Below are 19080 nucleotides of genomic sequence, written 5' to 3' on the forward strand. Positions count from 1 at the left end.
CACTCCCCAACCCAACCGCGCCAACCAGCCAGAGAATCGCAGCCACCAGCCAGAATGCTCTCCCTGGTCCTCTCCGCAGAACTGACCGGGTAAGTAAGTTCCATCCGGATCACAGCGCCCATCCCCCTCCCCTTGGCCTCCAACACCCACCCCTCCTCCACCATCCTTCCCCGCACCCCTCCTCCCACCAAACAAATCCCCAAACTGACCAACCTCAAACAGAGTCACCGACCTCCGGCCCACCGACACAGAGGACGAGCCCTACTACTACACCTTCAAGGTGCAATGCACCTCGTGTCGTGAAACCCACCCCAACTGGGTCAGCTTCAACCGCTTCGTAAGTCCATCAATCTATCTATCCATCCATCTTCCTTCTCTGTCTTTCCCCATCCACAACAATAATCTCACCGAATCCGATACAGGAGCAGCACGAAATCCCGGAAGCCGAGGTGAAGCGAACTTCGTCTGGAAATGCAAGCTGTGCCAGGTAAGCCCGCCCCCCCACCCCCCAATTCTCTGATGTTTTCGATCCCGTCTCTCTAACGCGCGCCACACAAAGAAAACCCATTCCGCGTCCATCATCGCCGGCCCGAATACGTACGAGGCCGACGAGAAGCGCACGGGCCGGAAGGTGATCGAGATCGACTGTCGGGGACTGGAGTTTACCGAGTTCAAGGCCGATGTGAGTCCATTCGATCTGTTGTTGATAGGATGGGAGTTGACTTTTTCTTTTCTTTTTCTACAGGGTGAGTGGGAGGCTAAGGGCGTTGAGTCTTCTACATCTTTTACGGGCATCGATTTGGCGGAGGGGGAGTGGTACGACTATGATGAGAAGGCTGGGGATGAGGTTGCCATCAAGGAGATTAGCTGGCAGGTGGGACGGGCGTGAGTGGCCTGGGAAAGAGGTTTGTATCTTTTTTCTTTTTTTTTTCCCCCACATGATATGATATGTAATTTGATGCGGGAATGGGGGTTGCTGGTGTGGTAGTTTGTTTAGCCCGCTTGATTTGATGGATCATGGTGGAAAATTCTCTTTTTTTTTCCCTCCTCTGACTACAGTTGGGAAAGGTGCTGTGGTGGGCTGCAGATACCGGGGTTGAGCGATATGTCATAAGGAAGGCAGGTCGGGGGCAACTACTACTGCCTAGGTAGACAACTAGTTGCTCAGCCTGACACTCGTCTAGTAATTGAATGGAACAGAACAATCGATTTCTGTTGGCATCGCGATATTGCAGTGGCTTCGGAAGGCGGTGAGGCAGCGAGCACGGTGATTGGCGGCGGACCGCGTCTAGCAGCATCACATTTTCGCGGACAGCAGCAGCTCCGTCGAGTTGGCGACTGCGATTCCCGATAGACCCCATCCATCTTCATCCATCCATCCTTCCTCCCATTTAACTATCCAACCAACCGACCGACCAATCTCACACGAAACCCAGTCCCATAGTCAAATTCAGAGACGGGACTTCCATTCTATCCAGTCCACCCACCAGCCCGAATCCACAATCCCAGCTGAAGCAGCTGGCATCAAGCAGAAGTCACCCACCATGAGTGTCCGTTCTCTCTTCTCTCTTCCCCTCCCTCTTTGCCATCATCGCCATCGGCATTCTATCCTGATTCGCAAGATTTACTGACTCCCCGGCTCAGTTCAACCCCGTCAACCCCCGGCCTTTCCTGCAGGCGAAGTATGCAACCCGTTCTCTCACCGTCACGCGCCTCCCTCCTCTTCCTCTTCGCTGGGCGCCCTCCCCCTACACCAACAACCACCGCTAACATGCATATCTCAGGGTCGGAACCGAGCTCGTCATCCGCCTCAAGTGGGGCCAGACCGAATACAAGGGCAAGCTGGAAAGCATCGACTCGTACATGAACGTGCTGCTGCGGGACACGGAAGAGTTCATCGATGGCAAGAACACGGGAACGCTGGGTCTGGTGCTGATTAGGTGCGTTTGCATTCTCTCCCCCGTTTTTCGCGCGTCTGAATTTGGGGGCATGGTCTGCCTGCAGAAGAGAAGCCGCTCGGGATCAACCATCCTCATTTCGGCGCGTACCCAATCATTCAAGAGATCAATCCGCTAACCAAATCTCGTGTTCAATTACACAGGTGTAACAACATCCTCTGGATGGGTTCCGCGGACAGCGTGGAAATGACGGACCTGGGGCTGCGATAGACGGGAGGGTTTGTCCTGCCGACTCCCGTGACGCTATGACAGGCACAGGCTATTGAAGACACTTATACCAATCTACCTACCTACTACCTACCTACCTACCTACCTACCGTTTTTTCTCGATAAAATACGCGCACGACGACACGGGTGCTGGGAGGAGAAAAGGGCAAGAGGGAAGGGGGGTGTTGACGGAATACGGGTGGTAGCAAGCTCGCTCCGTCTTCTATTTTTCATATTTCGGAATATGGCGTTTTTTTCTCTCTCTTTCTTTGTTATAAACATCATGGCTATCGCGGATCGATTCGAGAGATAGGAATGGATTTTAGTTTGGGTTGTGCGGAGCTTGCAGGGAAGTCCGTCGTTAAGGGTATCGGATCAGAGATGAAAAGAGAGAAGAACAGAGAAAAGGAAAAAAAAATAAGAAAAAAAAAACTCAATATAGAGAGACCTCTCTGGTTCTGGGGCTTGACTCTGTGGCGCGCTGCATAACGAGCATATCGTGCTAGCTAGTATCGCAGCATGTGCCGTTGGTATGTACTAAGTATCTCTACTATACCTAGCCACCTAGATCATTAAACCGAATCCATATTGGCTGGGGATTCGTGTCCTTTGTGTGCGTTACTGTTAATTAAGTAGAGTCGCGTGGCCTGATGTCCACGGTTGCTGCTGTGCTGTTGTAGACTTTGATGTCCGCGGCGTAACTTCTTTACCCCACTTGGAGTAGCAGTACTAGCACTAACTAGCACTACCTTACCTTATTCGCATCAACGCCTCCCCGCCATATCAACACCATCAACATCTCCCAGCCATAAACACCAACATCCATCCACTCCATACATGGCAACCACAGACACCATGGCCGCCCAGGACCCCGACGAGCACTCCGACTACGACTACGACTTCGGGTCCTTCCACCGACCGATCAGCACGACCAGCGCGCAAGCCCAAGCCTGGTTCGACCGCGGGCTGATCTGGACCTACGCCTTCAACCACGAGGAAGCCGCCCACTGTTTCCAGAAGGCCATCGCGCACGATGCCAACTGCGCCATGGCCTACTGGGGACTGGCCTACACACTAGGTCCTAATTATAACAAGCCATGGGAAGCCTTCGACGAGCAGGAGCTCCACGCGGTCATCGGACGCACTCACCACGCTGTCGCTCAGGCACAGAAGTGCGCTGCCAGCAGAGACAGGAGTATTACGCCGGTGGAATCTGCTCTGATTGATGCGCTTCAAGCGCGATACCCGCAGGATACAGCCACGGCGGACTTCTGTCCCTGGAACCAGGGGTACGCGGAGGCCATGGAATCGGTGTACGCGCGCTTCCCCAATGATCTCGAGGTGGTGACGCTCTACGCGGACGCATTGATGAACCTGACTCCGTGGGCGCTGTGGGATCTGTCTACGGGGCAACCCGCCGGCGGGGCACGCACCGAGGACGTGAAACGCGCGCTGGATGCCGCGTTGACTCGGCCTGAGGCGCTCCAGCACCCCGGTCTTCTGCACCTCTACATCCATCTCATGGAGATGTCCCACGAGCCTGAGACGGCGCTGCGCGCCGCGGACCATCTGCGTGGTCTGGTCCCCGACGCGGGCCATCTGAACCACATGCCTAGCCATCTGGATATACTGTGTGGCGATTATCGGCGGGCGATGGCGTCGAATTCCGATGCCATCCGCGCGGATGAGAAGTTCCTGGCGCGCAAGGGGCCGGTGAATTTCTACACGCTGTATCGGTCGCATGATTACCATTTTCGGGTGTATGCGGCCATGTTTGCGGGGCGGGTGGACGTGGCGTTGGAGACGGTGGGGAGGTTGGAGGAGTCTATCCCGGAAGAGCTGTTACGGGTTGAGTCGCCGCCTATGGCGGATTGGTTGGAGGGGTTTGTGGGGATGAAGGTGCATGTGTTGGTGAGGTTTGGGAGGTGGGAGGAGTTGTTGGGGTTGGGGGTGCCGGGGGATAGCAGGCTGTATTGTGTGACGGCGGCGATGGTTCATTATGGGAAGGGGGTGGCGCTGGCGGCGCTGGGGCGGGTGGATGAGGCCGCAGAGCAGAGAGCGTTGTTGAGGCAGTCGGTCCAGAGGGTCCCGGAGAGTCGGATGATTTTCACGAATAAATGTGTGGATATTCTGGCTGTCGCGGAGACCATGCTGGATGGGGAGCTCGAGTATCGGCGGGGGAACTTCGACGCGGCGTTTGAGCATCTGCGGCGGTCGATTGCGTTGGATGATGGCCTTCCGTATGATGAGCCGTGGGGGTGGATGCAGCCGACGCGGCATGCGTATGGCGCGCTCCTGCTCGAGCAGGGTCGCGTCCAAGAGGCCGCGGATGTCTACCAGGCGGACCTGGGGTTCGATGATACCCTGCCCCGTGCGAGGCAGCACCCAAATAACGTATGGGCGCTGCATGGGTATCATGAGTGTTTGACCCGGCTGGGACGGGCAGCTGAAGCGCGCATCGTGAAGCCCCTGCTGAAGCAGGCGCTTGCCACGGCCGACGTGCCAGTGCGGTCGTCGTGTTACTGTCGTCGGGGAGTGCCGAAGTAGATCGAGATGGCGAGAATATAGTACCAGCGAATTCTTGGTCCCTGGCGTGAGTTGTCCATGGAATCGATCAACGGTTGTTTCCTCGACTCAGAGGGGGGTCCAGTAAAGCAGACACTGACAGACCTGCTGGTAATCCTTCTGCCGCTGTATAGGCGCCCCGACGGGGCTGTTTTTACCCCACCGAGTGCTGTCCATCAGCAGCATGGTCCAGAAACAGGAGATTCACCCGCAGCAGGCGATAAAACCCCAAAGTACGGAGCACAGATGAGTGGATCATCGGAGGAGGGTGTGAAAGGTATACTGTAGACGGTAGATGTGCTGGCAGTCCGTGATAGATCATGGATGGATAGTCCAGTCCCTCCCATCCCCACTCCACAGAGGAAGGAACTGGACCAGCGGGTGGCGATGGCTCGAGACCAGAGCTACTGGATAGCTGCATGGCTAGCCCGGATAGCCCTCATCGTCAGCTGTGTGTTGTGGTGTACAAAATAGTGTCCCGATCCCCGATGACGGCTGTGGCGGAGGGCCCGAGGCACTGAGGCATAAAGGCATCAAAACCTTGACACCTGGCTTTCCAGGCACCAGTGGTACCATCCCAGTCGTTCCTGCCGGTCGGTATCAGTCAGTGTTCACCCCCTCATACCTCTTTTTTTCTTGCTCTTTTTTTTATTATTATTATTTCCATCATCTTCCATCAAATATAAAGTCTCTAACCTCTGTACAGAGCCTAAACCCACAACGAATGGGCTAGCCATCGCCAGTAGCTGTTGAAATACAGGTCGTGTGGTGCAATGGTAGCACTCTGGGCCTCAACCCCCAGAGATCCCGGTTCGACCCCGGGCACGGCCTGCATTTTCTTTGATGGGAGAACGCCATATCTTCTTTTTTCCTCTTTTTTTTTTATCTTTTTCCGTTGCTTCTGTACTTAGAACTGACGGTCTGAGGATGGAATATTTTTCAAGGATGATTATCGATGGATTTATCGATTGGAAGCTGGGGGTGGGTTATCAGGACTTGGGGGGATCCACTGTGTCCACTTAACTAGTACAACAGCAGCCCCGATGAAGCAGGCTTGCCGGATGGGCCGGCCCACCGGGTGGTCATGGCTGCAGGAGAACAAAGCCTATCCACTTGGATAACTAGTGTGCTACTTCTGGGAGGAAGGACGACATGCGACATGCAGGTTGCAGGTGCAGGTGCAGACGCAGATGCAGAGTAGCTTTTGTGGTTTCACGTTTGTGCTACAGGTTTGTCGAGGTTGTCTTTCGGATGTGGTGCGACGAAAAAAAAAAAAGACATGCTCGGCTGCGTGCATTGCATTGCATTGTGCAGATGACTAAGTGACACAGCAGCAGGCGGCGTGACTTCCGGGAAATTGCCGAGTTTTGGAGTTCTCGAACTTGTCGACAATAATATTGCCCACCACATATAGCCTGGGATCCTCCGATACTTACAGCTGTACAGCTAGCTGTACACAGCATCAACACCTCCTATCTTCACTCCACTCCACTCCACTCCACGACTCCGTGACTCCGTCCACCGCATATCTCCCTCACCCGAGACTCTTGACTCGCGCGATCGCCGTCACCCATCCCCCGAAACCACTGCAATCGCCAACCATTGAGCACACCACAATGCAGCATTGTGGAGAGCAGAGGGGTAACTCCCGACCATCAGAGTCTCAGGCTCTCAGAACTCTCGGACTCTCAGACCGCCCCCCGCACGATGGAGCAGGTCATCCCGACTCCACCGGCCCGTCAGCCTCGACTGGCGGTGGCGACTGGCGGCGAAACAACTTCGGCTAATTGACTTTGCATCGTCGCCATCCCCGACCATCCTCCCTCCCCCCTCGCCCCAGCAGTGCGCCCGAATTTTCGTGATGCCGCGGGACACGATCGATGCTGTCCGCCGCAGTGGGTTCCCCCCGGCCAGCAACCACGTCCCCTCTCGGGGCTGCAGTGGCACGTCATGTCTGAAAGATAACGAATGCCCGTGTGTTGCAAGGCTGACAGGCTGTGTCGATACGCACCCGGGTGCCCTCGGCGGAACCCTTCTCGAACCGACCGTGGATGAAGCAGGTCGACCGATTCCACCGATGATCCACGACCCTTCCACCAGCTCCCGTCCATTGGCCCGCGCGATGGATCTGCCACTCAATCCAAGATAGGTAAGGTTCACCAATGCTGTGGAGATTGCAGAAAACTCAGTTCCCCTATCTTAGGTTATCAACGTTTGCAGCCACGTTTAAACCCCCGGGCTGCCGGCGCGCCCCCCGTTTGCTCTCCAGACGCATTGAACTGTTACACCGCAGCCGCATCCTCCCATCATGTCGCTCCCGCTTCCCAACGACATCCTCCTCCTGGTTGGGGAGTACGTGGAAGACCACCGGGACCGCTACAACCTTCTCTTTGTCTGCCGTCATTTCCATGACCTGTTCCTGCGGCTGGTCTACCAGACTGCAGCCTTGAAGGATTGCCCTCAGACACAGTCCTTCTTGGGCGCGCTGCTCCGCCGTCCCGAGCTGGCTCGGGCAGTCCGGACCCTGGACTTCCATAAGTGGCGCTCCCCGTCTTCACCCGTCTCCACCTCCGCCGAAGGCTTGGTACCGTTCACCCAATGGGCCCGGAGCCTCAGCCTTACCGATGAAGAGCACGCGAAGTGGGGGCAGGACCTCCTCAGCGGAGTGGGGGAGGCTTGGATTGCCCTTCTCCTGCCGATAGCAAGCAACCTGAGGCACCTGCAATTGGTGTATCCCAAGCAGAACCAGTACCTCGACCGTATGATGCAGCGGGCCGTGAAGGGAGAGAAGCCCTTCAACAGTTTGCCCGCCTTTCGGGCGCTGCGGGACGTGTCCCTGAGCCATCTGGCGGATGAAGAGGACAGCCGGGGGACCTATCAGCCCTCCCAGGTCCTTCCATTTTTCCAATTGCCAGCCATGCGGACATTTTCGGCGGACTCGGTGGTTGAGTCCTCCAGCCCGCAAGATGAGTCTGAACCAAACCAGCCGGTCGAGACCCCGGCCGCTGGCACCTCGCCTATTTCAGAAATCACCCTCAACGCGAGCAACGGCTCCCAGGGCATGCAGACTATGATCGCTTCCTGCACCTCCCTCAAGTCCTTCAGGTACCAGCACTCCGACTCTCATCTGCTTTCGGAAGGGTTTCAGCCCTCCGCATTCTACCGGTCGCTGGCCGGGAGCAAGGAGAGCCTGCAAACCCTGTGGCTAGACAGCTATGGCACTCATCTGCCCTTCACCATTGCCGGGGCGAATGAGACGCACGACGAATGGCTCGGGCCCCTGACCGCGTTCACCGCGCTGAAGGACCTCCGCATCCGCCTCCCCAACCTGCTGGACGTCCGCTACCAGGCGGAGCCGTCATGCCCGCTCACCGACGTGCTCCCGTCGTCGGTGGAATCGCTGTACGTGGAAGGCTGCAAGGAGAACTCGCTGGGGATGCTGGTCGGGCAGCTGAGAACGGTGCTCAACCGACGCAAGACCCAGTTCGGGGCGCTCAAGCGACTGGACATCGAAGGGTTCTTCCACGACGAGGACGATGAGGACGCGTCGGGCTACCAGCCGGCGGAGGCGACGGGGGTCAGAGTGATCAAGCCCCGCGTCTACGAGGCCGTGGAGCCGCTGCACCAGGCGTGCGCCGAGGCGGGGATCGAACTCTATGTGCGCGACCGAGTGTGCAATGCGGCATGACATGACATCATGGGCTGCCTTGACGATAGAGGGATAGATTTGCATTGCGTATACCCGATAGATAATGAGCTTTTTTTGTTTGTTTGTGTGTTTGTTTGCTTGCTTTGCTTTTCTGGTTCCGAAAAAGGCGTTTTGTTTGTGTGATACTGTTGATAGCGACCAGCCTGCACCTGATATAGATATAGCCCAGCCATGGGCGGGATGAAATGAAAGTGACATCATGCTGTGGTGATCCGGCCTGATAGGCCCTGAACAATGCCGGGGAACCTTAAGGAACCTTACCAGTTGCTGCATAACTGGGTTATTGCTGGTTCTATACTGTCGATCTAGTTTATGCCCTCCTTCGGATTTCGCCGACCGGATCGTCCCTCCCATGTAACCCCCACCCAACCCATTAGTTCCTGACTCACTCGTGGTGGTGGTGATGGTAGTGGTATAGTATAACCCTTCCCGGTGTTTCTGAGACGCGTGATCTCTCTCTCTCTCTCTCTCTCTCTCTCTCTCTCTCACTCTCTCACCTTCCTGCTCCGTCTCTTCCTTTCTTCCCACCCTTCCCCCTCCCCGCCATCTTCATCAATTATCCCTTTGTTGTTCATCAATCTGATCCTCGTCCGTGCCCGCCAGTGATCTGCACTAGATCGCCACACTTGCCCCTACCCCGGATTCTGCGATGTCACGTAGTCCGATCCGCGGCGTGGAGGACCCGCCCGTGGAACAGCCAAACAAGGACGAGACGGTGGCCGACAGCATCCCCCTGGCCGGTGAGAATCGTCCTGAACGCGAAGATCCCTTCGACGAGGATCCCTTTGGCCATGATGGTCTGGGCGTGGTCAGGTACCGCACTCTAGCCTGGTGGTGCGTCACTCCCCCTTCCCCTTCTACCTCATATTCCATCCCAGGTACAGCTCTGACAGTCGGGGCTTCCCACTCAGGCAATGCGGAATGAGTACGCTCCCCCCCCCAACCGATCTATACAAGCACAGACCCCCCTCTAATCATCCCCTCTAGTCATGATCGCCGAGACTATCTCACTGGGTATCTTGTCGCTCCCCTCGGCCGTGGCGAACCTGGGTCTGATCGCGTGAGTGTGATTGGCACTCCTCCCGAGATGTTGCCATGGTGGCTTGGGTGGCTAACAAACAAGCTTCAGGGCGGTGATCCTGATCGTCGGACTGGGCACCCTGGCTACCTACACCGGCTATACCCTGGGGCAGTTCAAGCTGCGCTATCCCCATGTTCATAGTATGGGGGACGCGGGTGAGGTGCTGATGGGACGCGTCGGACGCGAGGTCCTGGGCACCGCGCAGCTGCTCTTCCTGGTCTTTATCATGGGCAGTCATATTCTCACCTTCACGGTCATGATGAATACCCTCACTGATCACGGTGCTTGTTCCATTGTGTTTGGGATCATGGGCCTGGTTTTGTCCTTTGTGCTCACGCTTCCTCGCACCCTGAAGAAGGTGTCGTGGTTTTCCATTTCATGTAGGTTTGAGGGTTTGGTATGGCGGAGAAGGGACGAGGCTGATGGCAGCAGCGTTCATTAGTATCTTCTCCGCGGTGATGGTCACCATGATTGCCATCTCGATCCAGCGGCCCGGTGATGGGCGTGTGGAGGCGACCGTGTCGAATAGCTTCTATAAGGCGTTCTTGTCGGTCACCAACATTGTCTTTGCCTACGGTATGTGCTATGGGCGATTGGCGGGTATGGGCGAATGCTAACAGGTATAGCCGGGCATGTGGCCTTCTTTGGCTTCATCTCGGAGATGCGCGTGCCCACCGACTACCCGAAGACGTTGTTTCTGTTGCAAGGCATCGATACTTCGATGTATGTGGTCACCGCGGTGGTCATATACCGGTACGGGGGAAAGTATGTGGCTTCGCCGGCGCTGAGCTCGACCAGTCCCTTGCTGTCCAAGATCGCCTATGGCCTCGCCATTCCAACAGTATGTTTTTTCTGGCGAGCGGTGCTCTGCTAACAGCCTTCAGATTGTCGTATCGGGGGTCATCAACGGCCATGTGGCATCCAAGTACATCTACGTGCGAGTGTTCCGAGGCACCGGTCGCATGCACCAGCGCGGACTTGTCTCGGTCGGATCGTGGGTGCTCATCGCGCTGATTCTGTGGACGCTTGCCTGGATTATTGCGGAGGCGATACCGGTGTTCAACGACCTGTTGAGTCTGATTGTATGTCTGTCTCTTGTCGTCATGTGGTGATCGAGCTAACCGCCGCAGACGGCGCTCTTTGCGAGTTGGTTTACATGTAGGTGCCCACAGCTACTGCGTGGAGTGTGAAGCAGACACTAACGGAGCAGACGGTCTGAGCGGAGTCTTCTGGCTCTTCCTCAACTGGGGTAGATACTCCTCGTCGCCGCGAAAGATCTTCCTGACGGGTGTCAACCTGCTGGTGGTGGGCATCGGAGGGTGTCTGGTAAGTCGGCCCCCTTCACCACCCACTTCAGCCCGACTCAACTGACCGGATAGTGCGGGTTGGGTCTTTACGTCTCGGGCAAATCCATCCACGATAATCCGAATAGTGCCAGCTTTTCGTGCGCCAACAACGCCAAGGCTTAAAGCTGATTGGGGGGAACATGGGCTTATGAACAGAATAATGCAGGCATATTCCGGGGGATCCTAGATCCAGGCACACCCACAGAGGACACAGAGTACCTTAATAATGATGTCAGTTCTGGTACTCGGAGCCTAGAAAGGGTCGAGATAGCTGCTTGCCACTAGGCCCGCATGAGACATCCTCTTCCCTCTGTCTTCTGACATCATCGGGCTCCCGAATCTTGATAAACAATAACCAGTCATCATGTCGACGGCCGTATCGTATTGGGCTCATCGTAGTAGCCATGGAACACAAGCACGCAGACAGACACAGACAGTCCTGCCTCACCAGACGGGTCATACCAGCCCAGCCGATCGAGCTCGGAAAGCCGAGATGTAGAGAAGCAACAGCTGCAGGGGGGCCGAGATCCGAATATCGTCGTCGATTGGGATGGGCCTGATGATCCGGTACCGAATGTCTGCTGCTTACACTTCGCAACACTTCACCCCGATATCCTGACCAACCTCCCTCCCCCTCGGGAATCCCCACGGAACTTCTCTCGAGCCGGGAAATGGACCATCACAGTCGTGCTCGGCCTGATGACAGTATCCGTCACCTTCGCCTCGTCCGTCTTCTCGGCTACAGCTTCGGACCGCTCTTCCTCGGCCCCCGTCCTCCTGGAACGGCGCGCAAAACACCTCCGCTTCGAATCCTGCAACTGGGCCCTGCACGCCCGCTCCGAGGAACGCCCCGTCGACGATTGATGATTGATGGTTGATGAGATGGTTTGTATAGGTATAGTTATGTAGATAGATAGATAATACAGCGTTGCTTTTACTTTTACTTTTACTTTAGACAGCGTGGAAGAGTCCAGACTAGCGAACTTTAATCATTATCGTGAATAATAAGGATATTAAATATGTCTATTTCCTCTTAGTAGTATACTTACCTCTCTTCCCCTCCCCTCCCCCACCCCCCCTAAACTCCACTCCCACAACACCACTCCTCCTTTCCAACAGTATGATCCAACCCCCTTCCCCTACAACCCCCTAATAAAGCTCACGTCACAATGACCCCCACCCCCCACCCCCCGCACCGGATCCAGCTTTTCTGGAGTAGCGTGCATCGAAAAGCCTATTCAGGGCCACCCGTGGGTCCATCCGGTCAAGGTACCCGGTAGATCCGGTAGACCCGGATTTCAGCCACATGGATTGGATGGGCTGTCAAAGCACAGGACGTGGGCGGTGCAGACTGTCTGGGTCCGGGCGTATAAAGCAGTCGGGACGTGCTCTTGATTTATGGGGTGGGATATATATATATGTGTGTGTGTGTGTGTGGTAGGTAAGGTACTTCTGCCGCTTGATGCTGCTGTGCTGTACTGTGCTGTGCATCGACATACTTACATATCAGGGTGGATGCTTCTGCTACGCTACTGTGTATGGGTTGGATATGCGGTTGAGGATAACTGGTTGTTGTTAGTTGGGTGTGACTCGACACGACACGACGCGACACGACACGACCTGAGCTGAGAGTGTGGGTGTGGGTGTGGGTGTGAATGTGAATGTGAAATAAAAAAGAGAGAGAGAGAGAGAAATGGACGACGAACCCGAGCTCCCTCCTCCCCTTCCCGACCGGAACCTCCAGCTCCAGCTGCTTCTCATTCTCTGCTTGAGCGTGTATATCATTACTGCGATTGTGTATGTATTCACCATCCACATCCACATCCACATCCAATCCTTCCTTCTACTAACTGCAAAAAAAAAAAAAATAATAATAATAGCCTGGTCCTCAAATCCTACTGCGTCGCCTACGGCCCCTTTGACTTCACCCTCCCCAGCCCAGCACCTAGTCCTAGCCCGATCCCGACTGACCAACAACCGGGGACGGGGACAGGAGCAAGATCATCACGATCCCATCACTCTATCGAATCCCGTCTCAAGACCCTCAACCGCGTCGCGCCCCTAACGCCCTATGGGCGGTGGGTCAGGTCCGCGGCGGCATGGAATGAGCGGAGTGAGTTGTTGTTGAATCCTGGTGCTGGTGCTGGTGCTGGTGGGGGGTGGTGTGGTTAGTTTCTCGTTCTCTCTTTTCTATATTGTCCTGTCGGATCCTCTTCTTCCTACTCACTCTGCATGATTGATTGCTGTTGTTGTTGCTGCTGTTGTTGTTGTTGGTTCTCACGAGGTATACTAATGGAGACGGTTATAGTGCGATATGCCTCGACCCCGTCAATCAGCAAGACTCGATCCATGCCCTGCCGTGCCGTCATGTTTTTCATGGGTGGTGTCTCGAGAGTTGGTTCTTGGAGTATCATAATGCGTGTCCGGTTTGTTGGAGGGTGTTTTTGGTGGGGTGATGGTGGCTAACTATTCATTGGGTGGGTGGGTGTGTGTGTATGTGTGTACTTGACTAGTTATTAGCAGTTTTGCGTGCATGGTTAGGGATTCATACCCCCCCCCCCGGGATTAAACAGTGGATACCACATTATAATTTTCTGGGGTTCGGGGTTTGGAGCTTGGGGTCTGAAATCTGGGGTATCTAAGGGTGGTGCGCCATGCTAATCCTTCAGCCGTGATTCCATGGGTTGGGAGATCAGATTTCAGTATCTAGCTGGCTGTATGGCTGGCTGGATAGGGTGGTGCAATTCCTTCGTATTGATCAGCTCATCGTGATGCTGTGGCGGGGCGGGACCTTGGTTTTTGGAGGAATAGGGTTGCTGTGCCGGTATGATTGATTGATTGTACAGGATGTAGTTTACCTAGGTTGGATAAGCGGGTGTATGGGAATGGAGGTATTGATTACTGGAGTTGGAGGTGGTTGCTGTGCATGTGCACACTGCACTGGCTTGAGATGATGGCGGAGATCGGCTACTACCTACCTAACCTATGATTTTTCCCTTAATTCTCGTCTCTTGGGGGGGGGAGGTTGTATCTTCCATACTACTGCTTTCTACATCCCTGATGCTGATCACTTCTAGTAAGTGAGTGTATACTTGAAGATCAAAAAGACCGGTTGTGGCGCCCACCTTGTGACCACCGCAGATCCCTACATCTCTACTCAGTCATCACCAGCCCAGACTGGCCTGGCCCTTTACTCTTTCTTCTCCTCTCCTCTAGCTATACCACGCCCTCTACTCTACTCTACTCTACTCTACTCTACTCTACTCTACTCTACTCTACTCAACTCTACTCCACTCCACTCCCACGATCAACACCCATCATTAACACACTACTAACCGGCCATCGCCACTCCCAAAAGACACAATGCCACCAAACCTCCCCCTCAAACATCCTCGTCCCTTCACCCACCCCTTCACCCCGACCTTCACCCGCCCCATCTCCCTCCTCCCCCGCCGCCACCACAACCACCCCCGAACCCCATCCCCTCCACCCACACCCCCCTCTCATCCCCAGCCTACAGCTTTGACAATCACAACAACAACAACAACAGCTACGGTCTCGGCATCCCCTCCCTCCTCCGCGCCCTCGAAGACCTCACCACAACCCCGCTCTCCCTCCCCCTCCCCCTCCCTCACAGCCCGCGCTTCGACGTCCGCGAAACCAAGTCCGCCTTCCACCTGCACGGCGACTTTCCTGGCGTGAAACGGGAGGATCTCACCGTTGAGTTTGTGGATGCGGGGACGTTGTGTATTTCGGGGCGGGTGGGGAGGGAGGTTGTGAGGGTGGAGGGATAGGGGTGGGGATGGGGATGGGGATGGCAATGCCGAAAGCAGTGCGGACGGGGGGACAAATGCCAATGCGGATGGCGATGCAGATGCCGATGGGGGAGCATGGTGGTTCTCTGAACGGGCGACGGGCGAGGTTCGTCGCTCGTTCAGTTTCCCGGTCGCGGTGGATCGGGAGGCCGTCGAGGCGAGGCTGAGGGATGGGGTGTTGGAGGTGGTGGTGCCGAAGATGGTTGGGGAGGGTGGTGCTGGGGGGAGGATTGAGGTGAAGTGAGTGAGTTGTTCGCAGTAGGGGATGGATGTAATTGCTGGTGTGGTCTTTCTAGTATGCTGGGGCTGATGATATTGTTGCTGTCGCGGTCTGACTAGCTATGTCACTATGACTTAATATGCTATGTGTCCAATTGAATTTGGTGGGTACCGCAGTCCATATATCTATATATCTATATGTACGGCGGAGGGGGGGGGGGGGGGGGGGATGCCGGCAAGAAAGAAAAGAGAGGCAAAACATGCAGTCATTGCATCCACAGCTGAGTTAAAAAATATAAACAAAAAGAGGATGGTCCCAGAGGGGGTCGAACCCTCGACTTTAACGTTATTAGCGTTACGCTCTAACCAACTGAGCTATGGGACCCGGTTGTTGAGGATCAGCAAAACTAGCGGCCCTATCAGCCACTAACATTGTAGCGGGTGGAGATGCCATGAGTGGTTTTTTGGGTGTCATGTTTAGTGGGCATCATTTCATGGGTCAATCTCATTTTCCTGGATATACGTGATAGTAGTAGGTCAGCCTGATCCTTCTCTTACTTAATAATCTTTTTTTTCTGGGGCATATTTGTGGGTACTAACAGAAATGCAGCATGGAGGAGCGGAAGTGCGTGGGGAAATATATATAGGAGTAAGTCCGTCGATTCATCTACATACAGCTAAAGAATTCCCTTTTTGTGAATGTGCCTCCTTTTTTTTTTTTTTTTTTTTAAAAAAAAAAACACAGACAATCCTCCCCCACTGCCTACTATATGGTGCTTATTTTCAAATAGCATTATATCCACAATGAATTGGGCTGACTGCTATGTATAGGTTCAGGCCATCCACGAGTTGCCTTGCCAGCCAATATACATGTCCCTGGTAAGATAGCCCTCGAGCCCGAAATGATGGCCGGAAAGGTGCCTGGAGCCTGGGAAGCGTAGAATCTAGTCACGTGGGCAATGGCTGTGCGAATAATTGATGATTATGAGAGATATATTGTGGTACTTGGAGGATATCTGTATTCTCACTTTCTCAGGATGAATGTATTTGCTGTGAGCGGTAGCCGGGAAAGCTAAGTACGTACGCTTTCTTTCACTACTAGTTAAGTAAGATGCAGAATAAATGCCCGGGACCCTGCTCGCCTCATCTCGTCTTAATTATTTTCCCCTAAAGTTATGCCCAGTGAATAACCCTGATCTATTCAACGTGCCCGTATCTTTTCCTTTTCAGTTACTGTAACGGCCAAACAAACAAACAAACAGCCTAAACTTGAGATACATCCTTTTTAATGATAGGTAGTATAGATACCTCATTACTGTCTGACTAATTGTCCAGTTGGGGTTGTGGTTTAGGGGTATAACATTCCATTTGCATTGGAAAGGTCCCGGGTTCGATTCCCGGCGACTCCACATCTTTTTTTTTCTCCCCCGGGTGGGTGGGCGCGTAGCGGCAATTGGCACTGGCACTGGCACTAGGACTAACTATAGTACTCCTCAAGGGAGAGAAGTTTTTCTTTTCCTTTGGTTCTTTTCCAAAGATTTATTTCTGGGGTGTAAAAACAGAGGAAATTGCCGTGTTGGATTTGATCTTTACAGGGCTGTCTGTCTACACACAAGAGAAGACAGTATATTACAAATTACAAACCAGGCAGTCAGGGCCAGGTGAAGCAAACCCCAAAGATTATCTATCCATCAATCGATCAATCAATCAATTCCATATCCCTTAATAGTCCTAGATCCTAGATATAGTAAAGTACAGAACAGAACAACCCTCATCCCCCCCTCTAACTAGAAAGAAAGACAAAACAACCAGATAAACAGGATAGACCCACACCCCCCCATCTAACACTTCAACTCGACCGACCCAAACGCCACCCCAAGACAGCCGGTATCGGTACCGGCGTAGACAATCGAACTGCCCTCGCAGTTATCGCCCGACCAAGTGGTGACCTTGCACTTGCTGCTGGTGGTGTCGATGTTGAACGAGGCCCCGGCAGGCTCTCGAAGCAGCCCGTGCCGCCGCTGATGGACGGGTGCGCGGACGAGCCCTCGCAGTTGTCGCCCGACCAGGTGGTGATCTCGATCTTTTCGCTGCGGGTGTCGAGCGGCGAGGCGATCGCGGAGGAGGCGAGGAGGAGGGCGGTGGTGAGGGTGGTGAAGGTCTTCATTTTGATTTTGAAAGGTGGGTGGTTTGAGATGAGGGTTGGATTGGTTTTGGTTTGGTTTGGTTGGATTGGATTGGATTGGATTGGAGGCTTGTTGATGAGATGATGAGAAGGATGACTGGATGGGGGATTCGAGCGAGGCTTTATAGGCTTGGAGGGACTGCGTTTGTTTGAATTGACGTTGAGATCGGGAGAGAGGAGGTGTAGGCTGTGGTGATGGTGGTGGTAGATGCATTTCGCCCCTATGCAGCACGTCTGCCGGCAAGGTAGTAGGCTGTGTATGCTCGTGTAGAGCAAGCCCTATTCGCCCCCATCCTGAGACGTGAGGATATTCCCGTCCAAGGTCCTCTTCTCAGTACGCCTGCCAGTGGACTTCGATAGACTGGTGCGTGCACAGCCTGAATAATCGACAACGCTGATCTGTCAGAGTGATGTTGCACTGCATGTAGGCACGAAGTAGATAGCTCTGGGGCCATTGGGGGCTCTCTCCACACCGTACGATATCTCTCAGTGGCCAGTCTGATCATGCTGGTCTTGCCGTCCCTGATCATCCTATCTAGATACCCACCCTCACCCCCCCCCCCCCCCCCCACCCCCCAGAAAAATAAGACTCGAGTAGATAGATAGTCCAGGATGTCTGCTCCTCCCCTCTTTGCATCACATCACATCCCATCCCGCATTGGCCAATTCAGTCGGTCGCAATAAGGCTGACTGCGCATCATCTGCATGACTTGGGGTTGGGGCTAATTTCGCCCAAGAGGCGGCGGCGGCTGACATGGGCCGTCTCAACTCGAAGAGAGAGATAGTCGATCGTTGGATCGTCTGTTCTTGATGACTGCGCCTGGTTTCTGCAGGGGGTGGGACGCGTCATGGTTAGGGTTGTAAGGAGAGCCTTGCCTGTGGGGGCTGGAAGGTTGCTTGCCTGCGAAAGCTTCAGCCCCCACGCCGGCCTGAGCTTATGTCTGAGTTTACTTACTTTATTTTCTCTAGCGTGATGCATTGATTGATGAGGACAGCGAGGTTGATGTTTTGGGTGAGTGGTTTGGTGGAGTGGTGGGTGGGTTGGAGTTGGGTGGTTGGATTCGGAGGGGGATGATACATAGGATAGGATCAAATGAGTGTGATGCGATCCTGGATACTCACGAGTATATAGTGTTCTCTTGCCATTGCGATACTAGGTGCTGTTCCTGGGTGATGCTAGGGTGCAATCTACACCAGATCCAAAGCATCGCACTCAGTCATTCAATTCAAGCTGGAAGCAGATGCTCCTCCACCCGCCTGCAATGGACCCAAACCCCAGGATAAGCAACCAGACTTGTGAGATCACCGACCGAGTCAGACTACTGCAAGGCACATTGGAAACACTGTCAGCAGCCCCAAACCCAAACTCCTGCCCCCCAGCGACCGAGCTGGTTACCAAATCCGCCCAGACCCCATCATCCAGGGGATTTAAATCAGCTCAACCGGGCCAAATCAAGTTGCAGGCTGACTGCTGCGCCGAAAGGTTGGACTGGACGCCTGACGCCCCACAGCATTTCGCGAACGTGAAACTTGATGATTCAGGAAAGGCTGGCAGGGGTGGGAGTCAAGACCAAGAATGATGACAAGTTGTTGAGCCATTTTTCTGGGTCAGGGGCGATGTGTGGCCTATGTGGCCTATATGACCCTCCACATATAGGGCACCTTCCTCTCCCCCTTTGCCGCAGCGGTGTTCCCACAGGATGAATTGTCGGAGTTGCACGCCATGCTTTTCTCACAGAGGGATGTTGCTTAGACCCCCACCCTACCACACGCGACTCTTTGACTATGGAAGTCCGATAGGCACTTCAGCTATAGGCGGTTATCGCAACAGGTGCAGACATTTTCAGCTTGCTGCGGCGGCAGTTGGGGCGGCCATGACGCGACCGGATAGGGCTAGAATCCATGTGCCTTGATGCCACACCGAGTCAAACTGGCCATGAAGAAGGGAGAGGAGGAATCTAGGGATTTCTGGAAACTCATCTACCCAGAAATTCC

General features: G+C 54.4%; 10 protein-coding genes and 3 non-coding genes across 13 annotated transcripts; 10 read left to right on the forward strand and 3 right to left on the reverse strand.

Annotated features, from left to right (window-relative positions):
* Positions 1 to 54: 54 nt before the first annotated feature.
* On the forward strand, positions 55 to 889 carry BO70DRAFT_285401 (CXXC motif containing zinc binding protein; the record flags this gene model as incomplete). Its single annotated transcript, XM_025539160.1, has 5 exons — positions 55 to 89; positions 223 to 341; positions 426 to 487; positions 560 to 682; positions 746 to 889. The coding sequence occupies 5 exons, from the start codon at positions 55 to 57 to the stop codon at positions 887 to 889; spliced, it is 483 nt and encodes a 160-aa protein (XP_025402239.1).
* A 564-nt stretch (positions 890 to 1453) lies between these two features.
* BO70DRAFT_160361 (small nuclear ribonucleoprotein F) lies at positions 1454 to 2218 on the forward strand. Its single transcript, XM_025538272.1, has 4 exons — positions 1454 to 1550; positions 1645 to 1682; positions 1785 to 1940; positions 2102 to 2218. Exons 1-4 carry the CDS (start codon positions 1545 to 1547, stop codon positions 2166 to 2168), a joined length of 267 nt encoding a protein of 88 aa, XP_025402240.1. The 5' UTR covers positions 1454 to 1544; the 3' UTR covers positions 2169 to 2218.
* An 802-nt stretch (positions 2219 to 3020) lies between these two features.
* Positions 3021 to 4712, forward strand: BO70DRAFT_286010 (TPR domain protein; the record flags this gene model as incomplete). Its single annotated transcript, XM_025539185.1, has 1 exon — positions 3021 to 4712. One exon carries the CDS (start codon positions 3021 to 3023, stop codon positions 4710 to 4712), a length of 1692 nt encoding a protein of 563 aa, XP_025402241.1.
* A 777-nt stretch (positions 4713 to 5489) lies between these two features.
* Positions 5490 to 5561, forward strand: BO70DRAFT_t63. Its single transcript has one exon. It is a non-coding gene; the product is annotated as a tRNA-Sec (tRNA).
* A 770-nt stretch (positions 5562 to 6331) lies between these two features.
* On the reverse strand, positions 6332 to 6940 carry BO70DRAFT_160469 (uncharacterized protein). Its single transcript, XM_025538273.1, has one exon. The coding sequence runs from the start codon at positions 6839 to 6841 to the stop codon at positions 6470 to 6472; it is 372 nt and encodes a 123-aa protein (XP_025402242.1). The 5' UTR covers positions 6842 to 6940; the 3' UTR covers positions 6332 to 6469.
* A 98-nt stretch (positions 6941 to 7038) lies between these two features.
* BO70DRAFT_285431 (uncharacterized protein) lies at positions 7039 to 8418 on the forward strand (the record flags this gene model as incomplete). The annotated part of the gene is made up of 1 exon (XM_025539162.1): positions 7039 to 8418. The coding sequence occupies one exon, from the start codon at positions 7039 to 7041 to the stop codon at positions 8416 to 8418; it is 1380 nt and encodes a 459-aa protein (XP_025402243.1).
* A 609-nt stretch (positions 8419 to 9027) lies between these two features.
* BO70DRAFT_330835 (putative neutral amino acid permease) lies at positions 9028 to 11164 on the forward strand. The gene is made up of 10 exons (XM_025540846.1): positions 9028 to 9273; positions 9351 to 9364; positions 9427 to 9499; positions 9569 to 9900; positions 9953 to 10096; positions 10147 to 10361; positions 10405 to 10602; positions 10651 to 10678; positions 10731 to 10846; positions 10900 to 11164. The coding sequence occupies exons 1-10, from the start codon at positions 9089 to 9091 to the stop codon at positions 10987 to 10989; spliced, it is 1395 nt and encodes a 464-aa protein (XP_025402244.1). The 5' UTR covers positions 9028 to 9088; the 3' UTR covers positions 10990 to 11164.
* Positions 11165 to 11230: 66 nt separating this feature from the next.
* Positions 11231 to 11730, forward strand: BO70DRAFT_426733 (uncharacterized protein; the record flags this gene model as incomplete). Its single annotated transcript, XM_025547819.1, has 2 exons — positions 11231 to 11247; positions 11304 to 11730. 2 exons carry the CDS (start codon positions 11231 to 11233, stop codon positions 11728 to 11730), a joined length of 444 nt encoding a protein of 147 aa, XP_025402245.1.
* A 539-nt stretch (positions 11731 to 12269) lies between these two features.
* Positions 12270 to 13816, forward strand: BO70DRAFT_359371 (uncharacterized protein; the record flags this gene model as incomplete). Its single annotated transcript, XM_025542525.1, has 3 exons — positions 12270 to 12663; positions 12747 to 13033; positions 13175 to 13816. Coding segments are annotated over exons 1-3 (539 nt in total), but the record flags the coding sequence as incomplete, so codon positions are not given.
* Positions 13817 to 13953: 137 nt separating this feature from the next.
* BO70DRAFT_377511 (uncharacterized protein) lies at positions 13954 to 14632 on the forward strand (the record flags this gene model as incomplete). Its single annotated transcript, XM_025545198.1, has 1 exon — positions 13954 to 14632. A coding segment is annotated over one exon (439 nt), but the record flags the coding sequence as incomplete, so codon positions are not given.
* Positions 14633 to 15211: 579 nt separating this feature from the next.
* On the reverse strand, positions 15212 to 15285 carry BO70DRAFT_t73. Its single transcript has one exon. It is a non-coding gene; the product is annotated as a tRNA-Ile (tRNA).
* Positions 15286 to 16237: 952 nt separating this feature from the next.
* Positions 16238 to 16309, forward strand: BO70DRAFT_t64. The gene has a single exon. It is a non-coding gene; the product is annotated as a tRNA-Ala (tRNA).
* Positions 16310 to 16741: 432 nt separating this feature from the next.
* On the reverse strand, positions 16742 to 17067 carry BO70DRAFT_393579 (uncharacterized protein; the record flags this gene model as incomplete). The annotated part of the gene is made up of 2 exons (XM_025546385.1): positions 16742 to 16814; positions 16850 to 17067. The coding sequence occupies 2 exons, from the start codon at positions 17065 to 17067 to the stop codon at positions 16742 to 16744; spliced, it is 291 nt and encodes a 96-aa protein (XP_025402248.1).
* Between the last annotated feature and the right edge of the window lie 2013 nt (positions 17068 to 19080).

This window comes from Aspergillus heteromorphus, assembly GCF_003184545.1.
Source record: "Aspergillus heteromorphus CBS 117.55 chromosome Unknown BO70scaffold_4, whole genome shotgun sequence".
Classification (NCBI taxonomy): domain Eukaryota; kingdom Fungi; phylum Ascomycota; class Eurotiomycetes; order Eurotiales; family Aspergillaceae; genus Aspergillus; species Aspergillus heteromorphus.